General features: G+C 53.2%; 1 protein-coding gene across 1 annotated transcript; it reads left to right on the top strand.

Annotated features, from left to right (window-relative positions):
• The first annotated feature begins 11490 nt into the window (after positions 1-11490).
• Positions 11491-18899, top strand: det1 (DET1 partner of COP1 E3 ubiquitin ligase). The gene is made up of 9 exons (XM_053886485.1): positions 11491-11637; positions 12105-12423; positions 12528-12794; positions 12852-13064; positions 13642-13865; positions 15067-15196; positions 15332-15522; positions 15936-16127; positions 17751-18899. The coding sequence occupies exons 2-9, from the start codon at positions 12175-12177 to the stop codon at positions 17938-17940; spliced, it is 1656 nt and encodes a 551-aa protein (XP_053742460.1). The 5' UTR covers positions 11491-11637; positions 12105-12174; the 3' UTR covers positions 17941-18899.
• The last annotated feature ends 3206 nt before the right edge of the window (positions 18900-22105 follow it).

Here is a 22105-nt window from a genome sequence, read left to right as displayed (position 1 = left end):
TTCCACGTCCCAGTTATCTCGGAAGTGGGACGTTGGAACCGCCAGTACGTTCCAGCTATCTGAGTCGGACAACATGATTGCGTATTGTCGCGGTCCATTTGAGGAACGGAAGAAGAGGGAAGAATAAGTTGCTTCTTTCAGCCTATTTCTTTGACTGAAAATGTCTACTTCCTGTTTATGTTTGGGGAAGCCATCTTGGATCGCGAACTCGCATTGGGGACGAATCTCCGACTTTGCCAGTGGGAAATCCTACATCAGGTGACGTCATTGGGAATTTCAGATTTCCGAACTTCAATGGCTGTCAGATGCTGCGACTAGTGATGATGTCACATTACGATATCGTTTTCACAACTTTGAAACATGTAAAAGAACAGTTATTTGATAGTGATGAAAGGGTCCGTGGTTCTGTCTGTTCTGAGCCGTGAGTTTATCAAACCGATTCTCCTGGAAGAGCAACATGTTGTGAACGAACTGTGGCTCAGACAGGGGGCGCTGTGGGCCCGACACGTGCGCTTCGCTTTGATTGTTGAAGCGCGAGTTTTGAGAAACCAAAAAGCAGTACGCTGAACGACGTCGGCAACACAACGCTGCTCCAGCTGTGTGCTGTTGTGTGGCTGCTGAACAGATCACTTCAAGCAGCAGAGGAAGTTCCAAAATAAAAGCATCCATTTCCCAAATAAATGAGCGACTCAGGTCTTCATCTCACACACACACTCGCAGCCTGAAGACGGGCTTGCAGACGCTGAGCTGACCTGGCAGTGGCTCCGCCCCCTCACTCACACCAGGAGCCGCAATAGGCCAGTCAGGTGTGAAAAGGTGGCGTGGAAGACAAACGCGTGCGGAGCACGGCGTTTCCTCACGACGGTGATGGCACGCTGCAGCGCTGCAGGTGATGGGATGTTTGGCGGTTTCTCCTCCCCTGGGTGTTTGATAGTGTTCCGCCTCGGCGCGTCAGACTGATGTGGGGTCTCGGTTCCGTCACGATCACGCTGAAGAGTGTGTGTTTCTGTTTGTGTGATGTCATGAAGGACTTTTGACACACGACACTTCATACCCGAGTGTTGTTGACAACAAGTGAGGAACAGCTCCTGCTCCTGACAGCTGCAGGAACTCTCCAATAAACCCCATGTTTTTATAGTTTCTGGAGATGCTAGATGTCTCTTTCTTTGTACTCCTGTCTTGAGTCTCATCTTCAGCTCCTCCATATCATTCAAACTATGGTGACCCTCACTGTGGTCCTCCTCTCCTCCATCTCCAGCCTTCCTGGTCCAACCCTCTCCTAACCTGCTCTCCAAGCTCCTCCTCACGTGCCTCTGAGTCCTGCCCTGGTCCTGACCACCTCAGCAGCTTCTTCTCTGACTCTCCTGACCATGACTCTTTAGAACCCGTGACCCTCACTGTGGTCCTCCTCTCCTCCATCTCCAGCCTTCCCGGTCCAACCCTCTCCTAACCTGCTCTCCAAGCTCCTACTCACGTGCCTCTGAGTCCTGCCCTGGTCCTGACCACCTCAGCAGCTTCTTCTCTGACTCTCCTGACCATGACTCTTTAGAACCCGTGACCCTCACTGTGGTCCTCCTCTCCTCCATCTCCAGCCTTCCCGGTCCAACCCTCTCCTAACCTGCTCTCCAAGCTCCTCCTCACGTGCCTCTGAGTCCTGCCCTGGTCCTGACCACCTCAGCAGCTTCTTCTCTGACTCTCCTGACCACGTGACCCTCACCGGGGTCTCCAGCCTGCTGCACTCTCCTCTTGGCCTCCTCCAGTCCGACACGCTGGCGTCTGCCTCGGGCCGACGGTTTTCACGAATCAGGCGAGGTCACATGACCTCCGGCAGCTGAGCTACTGCAGCGCCACTGAAGGAAGTCCAAACATCATTAGTGAAAAAGCCTCCTGGCGTCCGCAGCTCTGTCCCCACGGTTGATACTGCAGCTCCGGTAAGCATGGCAACCACTCCAAATCAAATATCACAGGCTCACACTCGCTCCATCAGGTACATGCTGTCCACTTCCTCTCTATACCTGCGCACACACACGCACGCACGCGCACGCACGGCGGCGGTGGCTGACGCAGGAGCGACAGCAGCAACTCACTTGCTCAGTCTAGTATCCAGGACAGATTTGTGTTGAACTACGCTTCACACAAACACGAGAGAATGAAAGCATTGATCTGCAATATGAGTGGACGAACAAGACGCCTGGACGAGGAACACGTTCATCGGCTCACGGTGTTTCCCTGTGTTCGTCCATGATGCCGAGGCCGTGATGTGTGGAGCTGCGGAGACAGAAAGATGAGGTGTATTTCCAGGAGTCTGGTGTCCGAGTGTGAGGACAGAAAGGTGGCGGGTGGAGTCACGGGCGCACAAACGTGCCCATAAGTCTCCTGATGATGGTCGATCATGGCAAACACAGACGTGTGCTTCACTGACTGAAGTGGCAGGTGCGTGGTCTTAGCTGTGGCTAGCGCTAGCAGCATTTGGCTCGCTGCTGTGTTGGGACAGGAGGGGAAGCAGGTGTTGTTCACGAGTGAGGGGAGCGTGTCCAGGCAGAATCAGTCGATCGTGGAACTCGCTGACCATGATGGCAGTGTTGGAGCAGCGTGTGTGTGAAGCCCTCGCTGACCTTCTGGGGACTTAGCTTAACCCCGCCGTGACCTTTCGCTCCGCCCCTCCCCCTCCCCCACCTGCATGGACAACAGTGGGAGTCCTGATGGTTTTAATCAGCAGCCACCCAGGTAGATAAGAGTCTGGTTACGCACCTGTAAAGAGTGCGGGGGGGAGGGAGGGGCAGCTCAGCAGATGGTCCTATCAGTGTTAGGTAAAGCGGCGGCAGCGCGGCCGTGTTTGGCTCAACGGCCTATAAGTAATTCATGGTGCTCACCGAGAGAGAGCATCTGTCCACCTCTGCACCACACTGACTCCCACGGAGAGATCATGATATCAGGCTCACACACACACACACAGGTTGGAAACAAATGAACACACATCTGAACGAACACACACAGCACCAGCCTGACGTCCAGACCCCCAGAACCTCACACATGCGATCCCATCCCAGTCGAAGGCCGTCAGAGAGACACGCAGGTGGAGGCGCTGAGAGGGACCCCTGTCCACGCACACACTCACTCACCCCCTCCTCAGGTCTCACACACATCAGTTCAGACACAAGAAACAAACAACACACTCCAGGGGCAGCTGTGTCAAAGCTAACACTCACACACACGCAGGTGACTTGTAAATACTTGTGCAGGTGCTGGGAGGAAGAGGCTGATCTGATAGACATCGGGAACTACACACTCATCAACCTGCAGACGCACGACCCAGGAACCACTTAACGACCCAGACCCAGACCCAGACCCAGACCCAGACCCAGGCCCAGGCCCAGACCCAGACCCAGACCCAGACCCAGACCCAGACCCAGACCCAGACCCAGACCCAGACTCAGACCCAGACCCAGACCCAGACCAAGACCAAGACCAAGACCCAGACCCAGACCCAGACCCAGACCCAGACCCAGACTCAGACCCAGACCCAGACCAAGACCAAGACCCACACCAAGACCAAGACCCAGACCCAGACCCAGACTCAGACCCAGACCCAGACCAAGACCAAGACCCACACCAAGACCCAGACCCAGACCCACACCCAGACCAAGACCAAGACCAAGACCCAGACCCACACCCAGAGTCCAGGACCCAGAGCCGGACCCAGACCAATACAGGGAGTACAGTCAGCTTAACCCAGCGCAGCAGTTGCGCGTCTTGAGGGTGAAACTTGACTGAAGAACTCCAGTGAATATTGCGGAGCTTGAGCGAGGAACCTCTCCTCAGTGGAGCGGTGGGATTTGCCGTCACCGCGGTGGCACTAATAGCATCTGAACTCAGCTCAAGTGCTCGAGTCAATCAGGCAGGTCGACACCTGAGCAGGTGAAGGGGGGAGAGAAGCGCGGCGGGATGTAATCTAGCGGAACATGAGCGCCGCTGCGCACTTGTCAACGCTAACCACACGTGACGGACTTAGCGCTCGTTCCAAGTGCGGCCGGCGACTGATGGGCATGTTCTTGAAGCTGTTTCCTCCAGCCTGCACTCTGCGGCGGGAATAATAACAGAAAAGTGGCCATCACTCTGCTTTTCAGCTCACACTCTCAAATGGCAGAAATTACAGGCCTGCTTGGCTCCGACTGCGGAGCCCGAGCGCTCAGACCCCCGCCAAGGCCATTCGCCGCCGCCGCCGCTCAATTGGGGGGGAGGCGGTCGGGAAGTGAGTTGTGACCTCTTTTCAAGTCTGGCTCCGGCTCTTTGGTGAGAAACGCAGCAATAATTGAGTCTCTGACTTGGAGTGACCCGAGCGAGAGGAAAGTTTGACTCGGCGGTCATGTGGTCGTAGAGACACGGCGGGTTCAGACCGTACCTGGACCTGATGACGCATCTGATTCCAACATGATTTTATATAAATGTTAGAGTAACAAGTCAATGTGCACCGGATATGACTGGGGATCGATGGGTCACCCATCAATATCTGCCGATATCAGCGTGATCGGTGAACGCGCTGGTTCCTCAGCAGCAGGCTGTTGGCGCAGCTAGCGTTTAGCAACACCCACTGCTCTGAGCATGACATTCGGAACGCCCAAGAAATAACTATTCATAGCTTGCTGGATGAGCAGCCTTTCTCAGGGAGACAGAAACGGCCGGATCGGTCGGCGTGTTGGAGTCAGGTGCAGCGTTCCTCAGACACCTGAGTCTGAAACTTCTCAAAACGTCTGCTCAATGCAGTGCTCTCTGTCTGAGAGTCACGCTACAAGCGGCCAGTACGTACATATTTCACCGGCACAGCAAAGTCTCTGGAGATTCACCAAACTGCGACGTCTCACATGGAAGGTTCTTCTATGTTTTGCCTCCGTGAAGAGGAACGCTTCATGTTTTCACGTCATCACCACAGGAGGTCTCATCATGGAGGTCACCAATTCATGGTCGATCCATGTGATGGGTGTTGGTGATGTGCAGCAACAGTCCTGATGGGAGCGTCCCTAGATATGATATCACTTGGGACGTCCTGTGGACCTGTCTAAGAGGAGCCACTTCTTCTCATGGAGGAGCTCCAGCCTGAGCAGCAGGTGTCTGGTTAGGAGGGGCCTGAAGGTTTGGAGCGGGTGATGGAGCGGAGCTTCTGGGCGGCTCAGCATGTGGATCCAGATGCCTTTCCTGGGAGAACTCACCCACCAAGGTGACCAGGTCTGAGAGGCTCCTTCTGAGGTGAAGGACTGAGCCTCGTCTCCGAATTCACCTGAGCCCAGGCGGCACATTCTCGCACGTGAAGCCGGCAGGGTTCTGGGACGTGTCTGTCGCTGGGTGGTGCCGGGTCCTAACAACGCGACCGTCGCCGCCCAGCAGGAGGCGGCGCCGCCGCTGGCCTTAATGCTTCCGGCTCACTGTAATTTATCAGCACGGAGAGGTTGAGACGCAGGGCTGAGGGAAGTTCCCGCGTCGGAGCGTCCCGCTGGGCACTGAAATGAAGCGGCGTGGAAAAGTTAAAAGCTTTTGTTAAATGCCAAACACACGTGCAACCAAAGACAATGGAGGAGCATCACTCTGCGAGCTGCCGGTGCTTGGAAATAACCTTTGTCTAAGTGGCTTCTACTGTATATAGAAGCATGTAAATGTGCTCTGAATTGGTGCGAGCCGGTGAGCGGCAGGAGCCCACGGCTTGTAATGAGGAGCCACGAAAGGACTGACGGCTCGCTCTGAGCTCATCTGTCGCCGGGTCAGCGACGCAAGCGCCTCCGCCAGGGTCGGGCCCGAGCATCGACCTCAGACACTCGCTGGCTTCCTGTTCAGCAGAGCTCTGCGTCTGTGGTGACGTCTCTGTCCACCAGAGGGCGTCCTGCAGCAAAGACCTCTCCTGCGTACCATCACACTGATTCCAGGAAGTGGTCTCGGTCTCAGGACCACACTCCTGACCACATTTCCCGGTCAGGTTTTAAACTCCTGCTCAGTTGCCAGACTATCCCCACTACGAGTCACAGCATTTGCTGTTCCTGCCACCTTTATATATATATTTCAAAAATCATGTCACACTCACCAGCGTGGCCAAGGAGTCAACGTGACGTGATGATGGTGACTCACCACCGATGGAGGAATCTCAACATGCATCACAGAAACGATGATGGTGGGTTTTGGTGCTTTGAAAAGGAACATCATGATCACATGACGGAACAGTGCCTCGGCTGGCAGGACCCGTGTTCGGCCTGTGTACCTGTCGGGCCTGAACAGGTGAGAGCAGCTGCGGATGAGTGGACCTTAGTTCCACCTCACGATTAAAAGACGCTGTCTTACTGTCCTCCATGAAACAAAGGTCTGTCTTCATCTCCTTGTTTCTCAGTCGGCTTGTCACGTCGCAGTGATGGATGCAGATGACTCCGTGGGAGGAGCTTCGTGGTGTTACCTCTTTATGCTACAGATCTTGTGACATGAATTCCACCTGGAAATGTGACTTATATATGTTCCTCCTGATGCGCGCTGGTGCCACTTCAACTCTGCTGCTGCGTGTGAGTCCCATTAATGGATCCCGTGTACATGAGACTTGAGTGACACGGAGCTCCGACTCCGAGTGTCACGAGGATGGAATCATTGGAGAAAAGTGTCAGGTGCAATGCGTGACCAAAGGGTGTTGGCAAGGATGAAAGGGAAGGTGTCCAAAGGGGTGGTGAGGCCAGCAACGTTGTATGGTTTGGAAACAGTGTCACTGAGGAAGAGACAGGAGGCAGAGCTGGAGGTAGCAGAGATGAAGATGCTGAGCTTCTCTCTGGGAGTGAGAGCAGGATGATGATAGGATCAGAGGGACAGCACATGTGCTCAGGTGTTTAGGAGACCAAGTCAGAGAGGCTGGATGGAGATGGTTTGGACATGGACAGAGGAGAGAGAGAGAGAGACAGTACACCGGTAGATGAAGATGTTGAGGTTGGAACTGCCAGGCAGAAGGTGGAGAGGAAGGCCACAGAGGAGATTGATGGAGGTGGTGAAGGAGGACATGAGGTTTGTAGGTCTGAGAGAAGAGGAAGCAGAGGACAGGGGGAGGTGGAGGAGGATGATCTGCTGAAGGGAGGAGCCCACAGATATGGAGGAGGAGAAGAAGCGATCCAGGCTGCCTCAGGAGCAAAGGATTATGGGTGTTCTGTTGCATCATGCCAGTCGAGCTTTGGCTGTTTCGTCTTCTTTTATATGTCCTTTTTTTTGCAGCATGTGTTTTTAATTCACTTTATGATGAGGAAACTTGCTTCAGATTTAATCCCTTTTGCCTCAACTAACCAGGCATTTCCCTTGATTTTGGTATTTATTATCTTATTTAGTCTCGAAAACAGACTCCTAATCGGTCATGTATATTTGAATCCATTTATATAAGCACTTATTATCAGGAATTCAGCACCTGGTGCTTATTTCTACGTCACACAGGTTCACCATCCAGTTCTTGTGTCTAGTCCTGAGCTTGTTTCAGGAGGAAATGTCTCGACGCATGGACAGATCCTTTCACTGAACTCAAGCACTTGGATGTTGGTGTTCAAATCTTGAATCCGGTCTGGGTCTGGAGCTGGGTCCCGCTGGTCTGGACAGCACCACAGGCCTGAGGGGCCTCAGCAGCCGAAGATCCCGCTCCGGCCCACCGGCCTCATCTCATCCCTCCGACTGTGACTGAAAGTTCAGAGCGCCTATTTATTTTCCTGCAATTATTGCTCCATTTATCCCCCTTCAGCAGCAGCGCCGGGAGCCGCTGGCAAAAACACTCACCCACTCACGGCCGCGGAAATCTAACCGCTTCGGTCGGAAAGGTCAGCTGCGCCCTGAGGGCGGGATCTCTCGCACCATCCAGGGCCGGAGAAGGCGGCGATTCACGACTCGCTCGGCAGACCGGCGGCCGTGGAGGGAGTTTGGACACGTTACGGTGGAGGACGTGCCGCGGGAGAGGGGGCGCCGTGTCACCTGGAAGGAGGCGTGCCAGTCCTGACCGTGGCTACCGAGGAGCGGGGCGTCTGTCATCGGCCCCCTCTTGGTGAGACAGTTGGCGATCATGCCACTTTGTGACGTCAAACGGTACCTGAGAATGGCAGACAAGATGGCTGCCTCACACACCATTGTCACGTTCCTCAGCGTGTGAGACACGCGTGGACCGTACCATAGGTTTGTTTCATCCTGCTCTCTGCTCAACTACAAGAACCTCCGACCTGTCGGTGCTCCACTCGCTCTTCACACACACGTGCGTTTGGATCTCTGTCCTTGTGAGGACCCGTCCTGGTCCTCACCCTTTCCCCAGCCTCTCCCCCTAAACACATGGCTCACCTGGACCAGGACTCAGTTAGGACCACCCAGTTATTTTTGTTTTGAATGCTCTCACTGTTGGTCACTGACTCATCGTGGGGGCAGCAGCCATGGTAAAGAGCTCCAGACATTCCTCACCCCAGAAATACAGAGGTGACAGAGAGGCTTCTCTTCTCTGGCTCTGGGTCTGCCCTGGGGTCTCCCCCTAGTGAAGGACCTCCTGAGCAGAGCTACCTCACCTGACTTCTGTTGACCAGCACACCTTCATGTTGCTCCTCCCAAGACCAGGGAGGAGGGCAAGACCAACACAGAGACCAGGGAGGGGGGCAAGACTGAGACCCAGACAGTAACCACAGAGAGGCGCGAGACCACGACTGAGACCAGCCAGATGGGCGAGACTGAGAATGATGCCGAGCATCCAGACCAGTGAGGGTGGCAAGACCACGACTGAGACCAGAGAGGGTGGCAAGTCCAAGAGCAAAACCAAGACAAAGACTTGAGAAGAAGGTGAGACCGAGACCAGGCGATGCAAGCAAAGTTTTCTGAGCAACTTGTCTCTGGAAAACAGGCGCGGAGCCGGGCCAAGCCTGGACCAAGAGGCAGGAAGAACAGCCACCCGCCACTGGGCCGCCGTAAAAGCTCCGCTGAAAAGAAACAAATGTTTTCCAAGCTGCGTGGCTTCTGGCAGACGGGCAGAAGGAGAGAATAGAAACACTCAGATGCAGCCTCTCCATCTCCACGCTACTTCATGGCTTGATGCTAAAAGCTGAGGCGAGGGTCCTGCGCGCTTTATTAGCGAGGAAATAAGAGCAGAACTCACCAAGGGTAGGACGCTATTCTTCCCCTGGCTCTTGTGTGTGGAGGCGCACACACCCGCACACGTCTCCGTCCAGAAGCACAGGTTTTAATCAGCGCCGTTTGAGACGGAACATGCCATTAGATTGTAAAGTGGATCATTTCACATCCTTCCCTCTATTAATTTCCTCATTTTTTCTTTTCAAACTGCCCTTTAATGGCCACTACACGTGCTTTTATAGAGAATGACAACGTTTAAATGAAACTCTCTGGTCAGGGATAATTGCACAGAGAACCATTAGCCGTCTCCGCGCTTCTTCTTCTTCTTCTTCTTCTTTTCTCCTGGTTCTCAGTACGTACCAACGGGAAGGAACATCATCCTCATTTGATTATCCGCCATTACCTGGAGCCGCCACCTTCTCACGCGTGTGCTACTGGCCTCCGTAAACAAATCGATGGGCCGGCGTCGGCTCGACGAACAGGGACGCCGCGGACGCCGCCGCGCTTGCCTCAGTGTGCTGGAGGCAATTCTAATTACGGCCCAAGTTTGGCGGTCAGCCCCCTGCTGGCCCATAAATTTGCTCTTTACCTAAACCAGCGGGCGCCCAATTACCTCCGGTCTGGTCACTGGGAAAAAGTCCCAAAAAGGTGAAATGGACACCAGAGGTTTCATTCAAACAAGGTCTCATTTTTCAGGGGTCAATCGCAGTGGCTGTCGTGCTGCGAACACGAGGCGGTGAGACGCCGTGCTCTCATTCTAAGGTACGTTCACTCTGAAGGTTCAGACTTTCAGGAGCCATGGTGGCGCCCAGGGCAGCAGCTGCGCTCTGCCTCACCTGCCCAACAAAAGGTGTGAAGTACAAATATCTCACATTCGAGAGTCTACACTTCACCTGGGGCCTTAAAACTTTGGCTCAACTACATATACAAAATGGTCCGAGACTCAGCCCTGTATTGTTCCCTCCACAGAGCGATCCACAATTGGACAGTAGGTGGCAGTAGCTTCCATAACACAGGGGCCATGAAGAAGAGGCTGCGCCAGGACATCAGTGAGAACACAAGCGAGTCTCCATGAGCTCATGACGGCTGATTTGTTTCAGCGATACCATTGCATTTTGTGTTTTATTGAATCAAAACATCACATGTCACCGGATGTGTATTTTACCGGACTGGAAGTGAATGGAGGAATCTTCACGATGTTCAGAATGAAGACACAGAACCCCACGCAAAAAAAAATCACGACCAACACCGAAGGTTTCATTGAAATAGAGTCGCCTGCTTTGGAGGTCAGCTATTTTTCTCCGCCACATTATTCCTCTATTAAAAGACAGCGATTTTTAAATGATCAGAGCAGCAGAGATGGAGTTCAGCGATCATCTGTCAGTCGAGGATTTCACATGAAGTGCGTTTTAAACACGTTATTGAGCGCCGTGCCACTATTTCCATGCTTTTATTTTGAAACACGGCCCTGTTGAGAGGGCTTTGACAGGAAACTGGGGAGTCAAACTTTTAAAAACAAAGCTGTTATGTGTTTAAATCCTTGTTGTTACCATCAGGTGTGTAAATAGACTAGATAGATTTCCACAACGGTGTTGCTTGTACAGCTTATGGAAGACGCCAAATGTGCTGGTAGAACTATAAATTTCAACAAAATACTTTATAGCGGTTGGTAGGAAGATGTTGAGATGTTGGAACTGCCAGGCAGAAGGTGGAGAGGAAGGCCACAGAGGAGGTTGATGGAGGTGGTGAAGGAGGACACGAGGTTTGTAGGTTTGAGAGAAGAGGAAGCAGAGGACATGGTGAGATGGAGGAGGATGATCCGCTGAAATTGTCTGATTTGGAAATAGTGGCACTGAGGAGAAGACAGGAGGCAGAGCTGGAGGTAGCAGAGATGAAGATGCTGAGCATCTCTCTGGGAGTGAGAGCAGGATGATGATAGGATCAGAGGGACAGCACATGTGCTCAGGTGTTTAGGAGACCAAGTCAGAGAGGCTGGATGGAGATGGTTTGGACATGTGCAGAGGAGAGAGAGAGAGAGCCAGTACATTGGTAGATGAAGATGTTGAGATGTTGGAAGGTGGAGAGGAAGGCCACAGAGGAGGTTGATGGAGGTGGTGAAGGAGGACATGAGGAGGTTTGGAGGTTTGAGAGGAGAGGAAGCAGAGGACAGGGGGAGATGGAGGAGGATGGAAGGAAGAGATGAGGAAGATGATCCGCTGTGGCCACCCCTGAAGAGAGAAGCCCGCAGAGAAAGAAGAAGAGTTTTTTTAATATATATAGATCTGCACTGGTGCAGTTCTCTTGTGAGCCTGTGGGGAATGTCGCGGCGCTGTGGCGCACAGCGCTGGAGGACTACTCTTAAAGCGGCTTTCTGTTCTTCTTCTACGCTTCCTGCGCGGCGGTTCCACAACAAACATCTCTGCGTCTGACAACTGCCGCTTGTGGAGACTTTTCCCGACATGTGTGGCATGATTCTGTGGCAGTAAAGGAGGAGCTGACGAGACGAGATGCTCCTCTGAGCGGAGGCTGCAGAAGCGAGCGGTGAGTCTGGACGAGTGAAGCCGAACTGTTGCTAACGTGTCCGACCGTTGCTCTGACGTGACCGCCGCCGAAAACTTTCCACGTCCGTTTGTCAACTCGTCTCATGAAAGGTCGTGTCCACAGCCACGCAGGTCATCATGCTGCTTAAGTCCAATGTGAACCAACACTTGTTTTGGCAGTCACTGGTACAGACGGGTCTTGGTCGTGTCTTTGCTCAAGAGTGGCCTCTAAACCCTGGAATACTGTGTTGAGAATAGAGGACGCCGGCCACTGAACATCACTCCGCCAGAGACTGTGGACCTGCAGTTCTCTCCAACAGGAAGAAAGGATTGTGTTGCGAACCAGTAGACGTTTCGCACTCAAGTAGAATTGGACCTCAGAAAAAGTCGGTGGTGATGTTTCCGGAGTGTGAACTTGGTGGACGGTGGTGGCGTCAGCAGCTTGTGAGCTCTCCGTGGTCTCTGCAGGTCACTGCAGACTGCGGCTGAGATGTTTGGCTCCATCGACTAGCCACCCAGCAGCAGTCTTCCCACAGTGATGGACGAGGACACGCCGACCTTGAAGCCGCGGCGCATCCAGAACCAGAACGTGGTCCACCGACTGGAGAGGAGGCGCATCTGCTCCGGCCGCCCCGGAGCGCACTGGTACAAGGTCCGCTGCTTCCACCAGAACCTGTTCCCCAACTTCACTGTGGTCAACGTGGAGAAGCCGCCATGTTTCCTCAGGAAGTTCTCGCCCGACGGACGTTGCTTCATCGCCTTCTCCTCGGACCAGACGTCTCTGGAGGTGAGCTCCTCACTAGTTCAAGCTTCGTGCGCTTCTGTTTGTGACGCATGACAAGCCATTTTTATGTTTCAAATATAATGAGGTTATGAACGTGTTGTCCTCAGATCTACGAGTACCAGGGCTGCCAGGCGGCTCAGGATCTCCTGCGCGGTCAGGAGGGCGAGACTCTGTTCACGGTCAACGACCAGCGCTCACTCAACATCCGCGGCCGCCTCTTCGAGCGCTTCTTCTCGCTGCTGCACGTCACCAACGTGGCCTCCAACGGCGAACACCTGAACCGAGAATGCAGCCTCTTCACCGACGACTGCCGCTACGTCATCGTGGGCTCGGCCGTCTACGTGCCCGAGGAGCCGCCGCCGTATTTCTTCGAGGTAACAACGGCGAGGCGCTTCTGAGCCGCCGCGTCACCTGGGCGCCTTCTTCCTCAGGTGTATCGCAACAACGAGTCGGTGACCCCGAACCCTCGCTCCCCCCTGGAGGACTACTCGCTGCACGTCATCGACCTGCACACCGGCCGGCTGTGCGACACGCGCTCCTTCAAGTGTGACAAGATCATCCTGTCGCACAACCAGGGCCTCTACCTGTACAGGAACATCCTGGCCGTGCTGTCGGTGCAGCAGCAGACCATCCACGTCTTCCAGGTGGGTCCGCCGCCCGCCGCCTGCCGCGCCGCCGCTCCCTCTGGCTGAAGCTCCTCACACTCGCTCCGCCCCATGACATGCAAGAATCAACGCTACAAATCCTACTTCCAAGTCCCAGAGGCAGAATTCTCAGTGGAATCACTGCATTGTTATTGTATATTTACAAGGTCGATTCAAAACATTATTCTAGTTAATTAGAGAAGTTTAATGGTATAAGAATATTGGCCACATTTTTCAGTTTGAATGAATGTGGTATGTGAGTGAATCAAATGATGGAGCCACACAGACATTTAAACAAATTATTTTGCACCAGTCTGACAACAGCACCATGCTGTCTATGTTCAAGTTTGTATATCACCTTATTTCAACTGAAGCTCTTTTCATGTCTTGAACATATTTGTAAAATAATTTCAACGTTATAACAATGTCAAGTCCATCCAGAGTGGTGGACACCCTGGACATTGTGTAGTGAAAAACCTCCCTGAACAAAAGCAAACGGATGCTTTGAGTAGTACCGCACCAAGTCAGGAAAACAAAGGACAGACTGTCATGAAAGGACCTTTGACCCCGCCCCCAGGTGACGGCTGAGGGGACCTTCCTGGACGTCAGGACCATCGGTCGCTTCTGTTACGAGGACGACCTGCTGACCCTGTCGGCCGTGTACACCGAGGCTCTGGCGGAGAACCAGCCGGGCTTCCCGCGCCTCTACACGGACAAGACCATCAACTCGCTGAAGCACCGGCTGCTGGTCTACCTGTGGAGGAGGGCGGAGCAAGAAGGCAGCGCCACAGCCAAGAGGAGGTAGCTTCAGCCCGCCGTCATTCGCTTCTTCACGTCTTACCTTAACTCACCGGGCCGTACTGACGCGCAGCCTTGTAAACGCGCTGAGGCGTCACCATGACGACGGGGCCGGCTCCATGCTAGACTCCACCGTCTGGACAGACCCGCTCCTGCGGCGCCTCTGTGACTGGTGGAGCGGGTGGCCAGGTTGTCTACCGCCGTGAGCTCCACAGCACGCGTCTGTTTTTCAAATCACAGCCCATTTCTTGAGGAGTTTTTCTTCCTCAACTAAATCACAAGAGTCAAAAGTTTTTTGGGTTTTTTTTATAGATGAATTACATGAATCAACTAAATAACATGAAATGTTATTTAAAACACAAAAACAAAAACTTTTAAAGCAAAGAAATAAACAATAAAAACGCAGCGTTCTTCATATAAAAACAGCTTTCATTCTCTTTTCAATGAGCAAACCCACAATATGAAGGTCACGCATCACTTGATAGATAGTATACTTCCTTATAACCTGACAGAAGGTCGCCAGGGATTTGCCAGAGAAATGCCGGCTTTGCTTTGCCTTGACTTTTACATCTTGATGTACAACTACAGGAAGTAAGAAGTAACATTTCTCATCATGTATAAATAGCATCTTATTCATCGAAAAAATAAAAAATCAGTTTATCGTTGTCATCTGATCGGCCGATGCTGACGTCACAACTGTCCATATCGGCTGCGATAAATCGGCCGATCGATCGATCAGTGCAGCCCTGATTGGGACTGGAAAATCGTCTTTGATCACGTCACCATGTGGAGCTGAACAGAAAACAGGGGTGGAGGCCTCCTTGTGCAGCTGGTAGCTGTCGGGAGAGCAGGGTTCAGGGACTGTTGGCCTCACAGCGAGGCGAATGTTGGCACTCCAGTTTCCTCCCACAGACCAGCCAATGACTCTCCCGGGTAGCTGGGACACGTCCACGACTCGGTTTGGAGTCAGTGATGATGAAGGCAGATTACGGGACGATTGGTCCGTGCTGCATTCAAGTGCGGCCGGGGGAGTCTGGGAGACTGGAGGGTGAGAGTAGACAGCTGCCCCTGAGGTGACCTGAGGTCTTGGGAAACGAGTCTCCACCTCAGGACATTAGTACCACGCTAGTTGTACACCAGAGTAGAGAGTCTTTGTTATGACGTGTGGCGCAGCTAACAAGGCTGAATGCTTGTCAAATGTCAGATTCTTCCAGTTCTTCGATCAGCTGCGGCGCCTGAGGATGTGGAAGATGCAGCTGCTGGACGAGCACCACCTCTTCATTAAGTACACCAGCGAGGACGTGGTCACGCTGCGAGTCACCGACCCCTCGCAGGTACGCTCGGAATGTCCTTGTCTGCGCGGAGAATAGCCGGATTCCTCGGGGTCTCCGGGCCAACCGCGCCTTTAATGAGCGGCGCCTGGGCCAGTGGGAATGTTCCGCCCCGGTGAACGGCCCGTTTCCCTGCAGCCCTCCTTCTTCGTGGTCTACAACATGGTGTCCACCGAGGTCCTGGCCGTCTTCGAGAACACGTCGGACCAGCTGCTGGAGCTCTTTGAGAACTTCTGCGACCTGTTCCGGAACGCCACGCTGCACAGCCAGGCGGTCCAGTTCCCCTGCTCCGCCTCCTCAAACAACTACGCCCGGCAGGTCCAGAGAAGGTAGCGGCTCCCTTCCCTCTCTCCTCAGCTCCCTCCATCCTTCCCCTCCTCTCCCTTGTTAGTCTTTCACTTTTGCCCAGCTCCTCAATCTTTCCCTCCTCCTCCGTTCCTCATTCAGTTCTCCCTCCTCTGCCACCCATCTTCTGAGTTGTCATCCTCCAGTTCCTTCACTTGACTCCTTCGTCCCTCCATTCGCTCGTCCTCCCCCATCTCTCTTTCCTCTCTCTGTTCAGTCCTCGTCCCTCCATCTCTCTCCTCCTGCTGGACTTGTTTGTGTGTGTGTGTGTGTGGAGGGGAAATGAAAGGTGCGTTGTCTCCAGTCCCAGAGACTCGGCAGCGTGACCAAGTCACCACGGGTCCGACCCGACCTCTGTGGTCCAGCCTTGACCTGCGTGTCTTCGTCCATGTGTCAGGTTTAAGGACACCATCGTCAACGCCAAGTACGGCGGCCACACGGAGGCGGTGCGCCGCCTGCTGGGCCAGCTGCCCATCAGCGCCCAGTCCTACAGCAGCAGCCCCTACCTGGACCTGTCGCTCTTCAGCTACGACGACAAGTGGGTGTCGGTGATGGAGAGGCCCAAGACCTGCGGGGACCACCCCATCAGGTAGGAAGGCCTCCTGCCAAAGTCAATGGAGAAAAATGGATGAAAAAAGTGAAAACAACACACTCGATGCTGAAGTCAGGCTGGAGTTTATTTGGTTTCAGAACTAAAACAGACTTCAAGTTACAGTCGTTTTAGTCTTCTGAAGGAGCCGTGCCAGAACAAAGGCAAAGTTGAGTTCAAAGTCAAATACATATATAGTGCTGTGTTTAAAAAATCGATTTTCCGATTCTGAATCGATTCGTACATCAATTCCATAAAATCGATTCGTAGGTCCAAAGATCGGATTAATTAATTTACGTATTAACACATATTCTCTGGGTGAAGTGCGCATGCACGCACCTGGGACACCAAAGTCAAAACAACATGCCTCCTCACAGTGGCAACACTAGCAACGTTCAGACGCCACCAAACCAAAAACGCGCTCGACAAAAGCATAGCAATTAGCACGTATGCCTAATGGAGGTACTGGAAGTGTTGCAGTGCAGCAGAAATATGACCCACCTCACGAGTCACGTGACGCGACATCACCCAGCGCTCCTGTCCAAGCCATCCACCGGGCCACAACAAATGACACTGGAGCGAACTTTCCCACCAGCGGGTAATTCTGCACGCTCTGTCAAAATAACTGAAGCGATTGTGGGCTTCATTTGCAAAGATATGCGCCGTCTTCCGTCGTTGGAAACGAGGGCTTCAGGCGGCTGATGAAAGTAACAGAGCCTCACTATGTTACGGTGTCTCGCAAACGTCTGTTATCCCAAACATGCACCAGTCAGTCAAAGAAAACGTGAAAAGTAAGCTTCAGTCAGCAGTCAGGGGGGCATTACAAGTGATAGGTGGACATCTTCGCAATCTTACACGAGTCTGACAACTCACTATATTGATGAGGAGTGAGACCTCTTCTCGTACGTACTACACACAGACCACAGAGAACTGTTCACACACTGACCAATGACCGACAGGTTGCTGTGAAGTCAGTCACCAGCACTCTGTTTACATTGTCAGTGGCTGAGAATATCTTTTTTTCATTTTGGTAATACCATAAAAACGCATTAGTTTTAAACAGCAGCATCTCTTGGGTGAACTGTTCATGTCCTATTTCTAATAATGCAGCAGTCCCATGAGCCAGTCCCATCTGGCCTTCTGGGTCTGGATCTCTATTATCATTTACTATCAATCCTTCATTCGTTTCCTGTGGAATGTCAATATGATACTGATGTTAATACGTTGCCTAACTTGTCATGTGATTATGGCAACAGCTGAGAAAATGGCTTAAATACTAACCTGGATCGAGATCAGATCGAATCGAATCGTGATAATCGATTCTAAGTCATGAGAATCGGAATCGAATGATTCTTGAAATTAGAATCGATACCCAGCCATACACATATGGTCACATGATGCAGGAAATAAAAGCTTCTATGCTAATATTTCAAATGTGGCTGAATGATCCAGGAACGTGTGCAGGTGGTCATAATGTTTTCATCCTCTTGTGTTTGCTGATGTGTGAACTTGATCCTGGTCACCTGACGCCACGAAGAAGTGTGAAGCAGGCGGTCGTAATGTTTTTGTGTGGCGAGTCGGCTGGCGTGTTGCTGAGGTAACAACCCGCCGGGCTCTGTGCAGGTTCTACGCTCGAGACTCGGGTCTGCTGAAGTTCAAGATCCAGGCGGGCCTGCTGGGCCGACCCGTCAACCACACGGTGCGCCGCCTGGTGGCCTTCACCTTCCACCCCTTCGAGCCCTTCGCCATCTCGGTGCAGCGCACCAACGCCGAGTACGTGGTCAACTTCCACATGAGGCACGTGTGCGCCTGAGTGCTGCCCCCCTCAAGCCGGAACAAAGCGCCCGCCTCGCGGAATGGGAGGTGGAGTAAGTGCAAATGGAGAAGTGGAGGTGGCGATTGACGCGCGGCGGCAGGAGGCCCGGCGTCTGAGAAGGATCCGGAGCTGTCGGCTTCTCCCACTGCGACCTGAAAGCTCCTCGATTCTGCCGGAACCGCGGGCGCCGTGTGACCCGCGGGCCGGCCCACTTCTCTCAGAAATAGCTTTTGTAAAGTGTTTTTACACTACACTTGTTTGTACATATTTAATGCCAATAAAACTTTTTCAATTTTACCTGGCGGTTCTGATCCGCTTCGCTCATCTGTCCGTGAAAATGTTGAGGGAAAACAACTGAATCGGAAATCGGTTTCCGACCTGGACCTGTTGCTAGCAATGCTAACTGCTAGCATCAACCTGCTGCTGTGTTTTCTTGCTTGACCGCAGACTCGCACCTGGACGTGTCGCTGGCGGCTAGCTAGCAGCACTCGCGTGTCTGTCACAAGATGAATGAAAACCAAAGCAACCATCGCTTTAAAACAAAACACACTGGTGAAAACAGACACCAGTGGAGGTGTGCAACGTTGCTGCTGCTGTCTCACTCACACACACTGTCCTTGTGGGGACCTCTCCTGACCATCACCCTTCCCCCAGCCTCTCCCCCTGAACACGACTCACCCTCAGTTTTCACCCTCAAATGGAGGCGCTTGGTCAAGGATGGGTCCCCACAAGGACAGACCAGCAGGTGCACACACACACACACGCAGGCAGGTGAGCGGGGCTCGGCAGGTGTGAGGGATTAAGTGTGCTCGTAGCTTCTGGTTACACAGTGTGTCTCAGAGAGTGTGTTTGCGATTTCATGTTTTGTCAGCCTGTGTGTGTGTGTGTGCACACCCAGGGAATCGAGTCATTGTTGTGTAACGGAGGGTGAGGCCTGTGTTTGGGGGTGCGCACACACACACACACCGGTGGGCAGAGTCAGGCCCAACACACACGTTCACCATTGTGTTTGTTTATGGGCTCCGACACGATTCATGTCAACACGCGCGTCTCTTCCGGGGTCTGTGTGTGACCTTGGTTGCCATGGCAACCTAACAGCGCTCTGCCTGGTAACCTGCTCGCTGCTAATTGCTGTTGTCTTGGCAACAACGCGACCGCTGTGATCCACAAAAGGCCACAAAGCGAAGCGTCTCCAGTCACGCACTCGTGCGACTCGCGCGGGCGGCGGCACCAACGCATGCGCGGTGGGAACGTGCGTCACCTTCGCTCCAGACTGGAGCCCAACACCCGAGTCCGATCACGGGACCCGGACATGGACCCGGTCACAGCGTTGTTGAGCTGCACACGTGATGCTAGCTGTCGCGAGCCGGACCCCGAGATACAGCAGGCAAGGAGGAGAGGAACACAACCAGTCAAGTCGGTGTGTCTGTAGCGCCCTCGGGTTCTCCTCCGAGTCTCTCCCGGATGACTGAGCTTGTCTCAGAGAGACCTCAGGGGAGGAGAGCTTTGCCTTCTGGCTCAGCTCTGTCCTCAGCACAGCCTCCATCCTGCCCTGACTCGTGAGCGAGACTCCTCCTCAGGGCCGCTGTGTTCCCCCTCTCCCTCACACACAGGCTGCCGTGTGTCAACAGATGGCGCCGGTGGAGAAGCACAATTAAAGATGTGGATTGAGGCGGAGACGGAGGAAAGGTCAGAGGAGATCCAGCGCTCAGATTTCATCATCCCTGACATATAAAACACTGATGCGCTGTTATTACTCTGGCGGCGGGGAGCTCAGCAGGACCTGGCTTTACCTCGCATGCTACGCTAACGTTAGCCTGGCTGGCTTCCTCTTCTGCACGCTGTCCCTCTCCAGTGTTTCAGGAGTCGGACCGCTGGTTTTCCTGGGTCAAGCTGATGACATCAGTGAGCTGGAGCGCAGAGCGGCTGCTGGGGTTTCAGCACCGCAGAGAAGCTCCTGCCGAGTGGAAGACACACACTACACCTGCAACTAGTCACGCAATAGTTCGAGGACGAGAGTCACTGAGTGACTGCTGACAGGTGCTGGTCCCCGCAAGACGGGTCACCGGGTTCTGTCCATCTGGTCCGAATCTCGTCTGGACTGTCTGGTCCGGGTCCCTGGTCCAAGTCTCTGTCTGGAGTCTCTGGCTCCACGTTGCCAGCAAGATGAGTCACCGGGTTCTGTCCATCAACCTGGTTCCTCTTGGGATCCACAGCTGTCCCGATGCTGGTCGACACACTGGTTCAAGTGTCTGGTCCGGGTCCCTGGTCCAAGTCTCTAGTCTGAGTAACTGGTCCAAGTCTCAGTCTGGAGTCTCTAGTCTGAGTAACTGGTCCAAGTCTCAGTCTGGAGTCTATGGTCCGAGTCTCTGGTCCAAGTCTCAGTCTGGAGTCTATGGTCCGAGTAACTGGTCCAAGTCTCAGTCTGGAGTCTATGGTCCGAGTAACTGGTCCGAGTCTCTGGTCCAAGTCTCAGTCTGGAGTCTCTCGTCCGAGTAACTGGTCCGAGTCTCTGGTCCAAGTCTCAGTCTGGAGTCTATGGTCCGAGTAACTGGTCCGAATCTCTGGTCCAAGTCTCAGTCTGGAGTCTCTAGTCTGAGTAACTGGTCCAAGTCTCAGTCTGGAGTCTATGGTCCGAGTCTCTGGTCCAAGTCTCAGTCTGGAGTCTATGGTGCGAGTAACTGGTCCGAGTCTCAGTCTGGAGTCTATGGTGTGAGTAACTGGTCCAAGTCTCAGTCTGGAGTCTATGGTCCGAGTCTCTGGTCCAAGTCTCAGTCTGGAGTCTATGGTGCGAGTAACTGGTCCGAGTCTCAGTCTGGAGTCTATGGTGCGAGTAACTGGTCCAAGTCTCAGTCTGGAGTCTATGGTCCGAGTCTCTGGTCCAAGTCTCAGTCTGGAGTCTATGGTGCGAGTCTCTGGTCCAAGTCTCAGTCTGGAGTCTATGGTCCGAGTCTCTGGTCCAAGTCTCAGTCTGGAGTCTATGGTCCGAGTCTCTGGTCCAAGTCTCAGTCTGGAGTCTATGGTCCGAGTAACTGGTCAGAGTCTCTGGTCCAAGTCTCAGTCTGGAGTCTCTAGTCCGAGTAACTGGTCAGAGTCTCTGGTCCAAGTCTCAGTCTGGAGTCTCTAGTCCGAGTAACTGGTCAGAGTCTCTGGTCCAAGTCTCAGTCTGGAGTCTATGGTCCGAGTAACTGGTCAGAGTCTCTGGTCCAAGTCTCAGTCTGGAGTCTCTAGTCCGAGTAACTGGTCAGAGTCTCTGGTCCAAGTCTCAGTCTGGAGTCTCTAGTCCGAGTCTCTGGTCCAAGTCTCCGTCTGGAGACTCTGGTTCCGCGCTGGTCCCAGTGGACTCTGATATTGTTATCGACCCGCTGGACTGCGACTTGTCACACAAGTCAACATTTCATAAGGCAGGGATTAGCTGTGTGTGTGTGCGTGCGTGCGTCAAAACAGACACAGCAGCCGGCGATATCGATCTCTGACGCACGTCTTGGTTTTGTGTCCTCGCGCGTGTGAGCAGCCAGTTTCCCGCCAGTGCAGCCGCAGGTGGTTGACGCGCGCCCCCACGTGGCCAACACTGAGTACTGCTCACTCTTCCCGTTGACAATGTTCTGTTCTTCTTCTCGGTTGGATGTCGACCGGTGACTCGGCTGTTTACAAGGAAGGAGCTTCGCTTCTCTGGAGCGACTTTCCAGAGCATCTTGAAAACGGTCTCAGCGAAAGCAGTGGCACGCACGCACGCGCGCGCGCACGGAGTGACTGAGGCTGTTCAAGGCTCGTCAGCAGAAGCGGAAGCGCAGTGTCGCAGGAGTCTCGACTGTGAGTCTGAGCAGTGACAAGGATCCTGAACCAGTGCGAGGAAAGTGGAGTCGAAAATATCTAACGAACATGTCACATTTCAAGCGAACTGAACATGATCACTAGACCTTAACACGAGGCGCCTCAAGTGCAGAGCGTCACAAAGGTTCGGATAAAAAGCATTTGGTTTCATCTTCACTTTGGATCTTCACCGCAAATGAAACACATCTCCAAATAACACAGTCATTCTGCATACCTTTTAAATATGAAACATGACTTGAATCACTTTTATTTGACGTTATTTCGAAAAAAAAAAAATCGTTAAAACGTTTGGAATCTGAAAACAATTGAACATAAAAAGTGTCCAAAA

This window comes from Synchiropus splendidus, chromosome 14 (genome assembly GCF_027744825.2).
Source record: "Synchiropus splendidus isolate RoL2022-P1 chromosome 14, RoL_Sspl_1.0, whole genome shotgun sequence".
NCBI lineage: Eukaryota > Metazoa > Chordata > Actinopteri > Syngnathiformes > Callionymidae > Synchiropus > Synchiropus splendidus.
Note: the sequence above shows the minus strand (reverse complement) of the source record. Positions and strands in the feature narration are given on the sequence as shown.

Coding starts and splice junctions, on each gene's coding strand:
- det1 (XM_053886485.1), top strand. CDS start 12,175: ATGGACGAGGACACGCCGACCTTGAAGCCGCGGCGCATCCAGAACCAG. Junction 15,523..15,935: donor GCCCGGCAGGTCCAGAGAAG/GTAGCGGCTCCC, acceptor TCCATGTGTCAG/GTTTAAGGACACCATCGTCA. Junction 16,128..17,750: donor TGCGGGGACCACCCCATCAG/GTAGGAAGGCCT, acceptor GGCTCTGTGCAG/GTTCTACGCTCGAGACTCGG.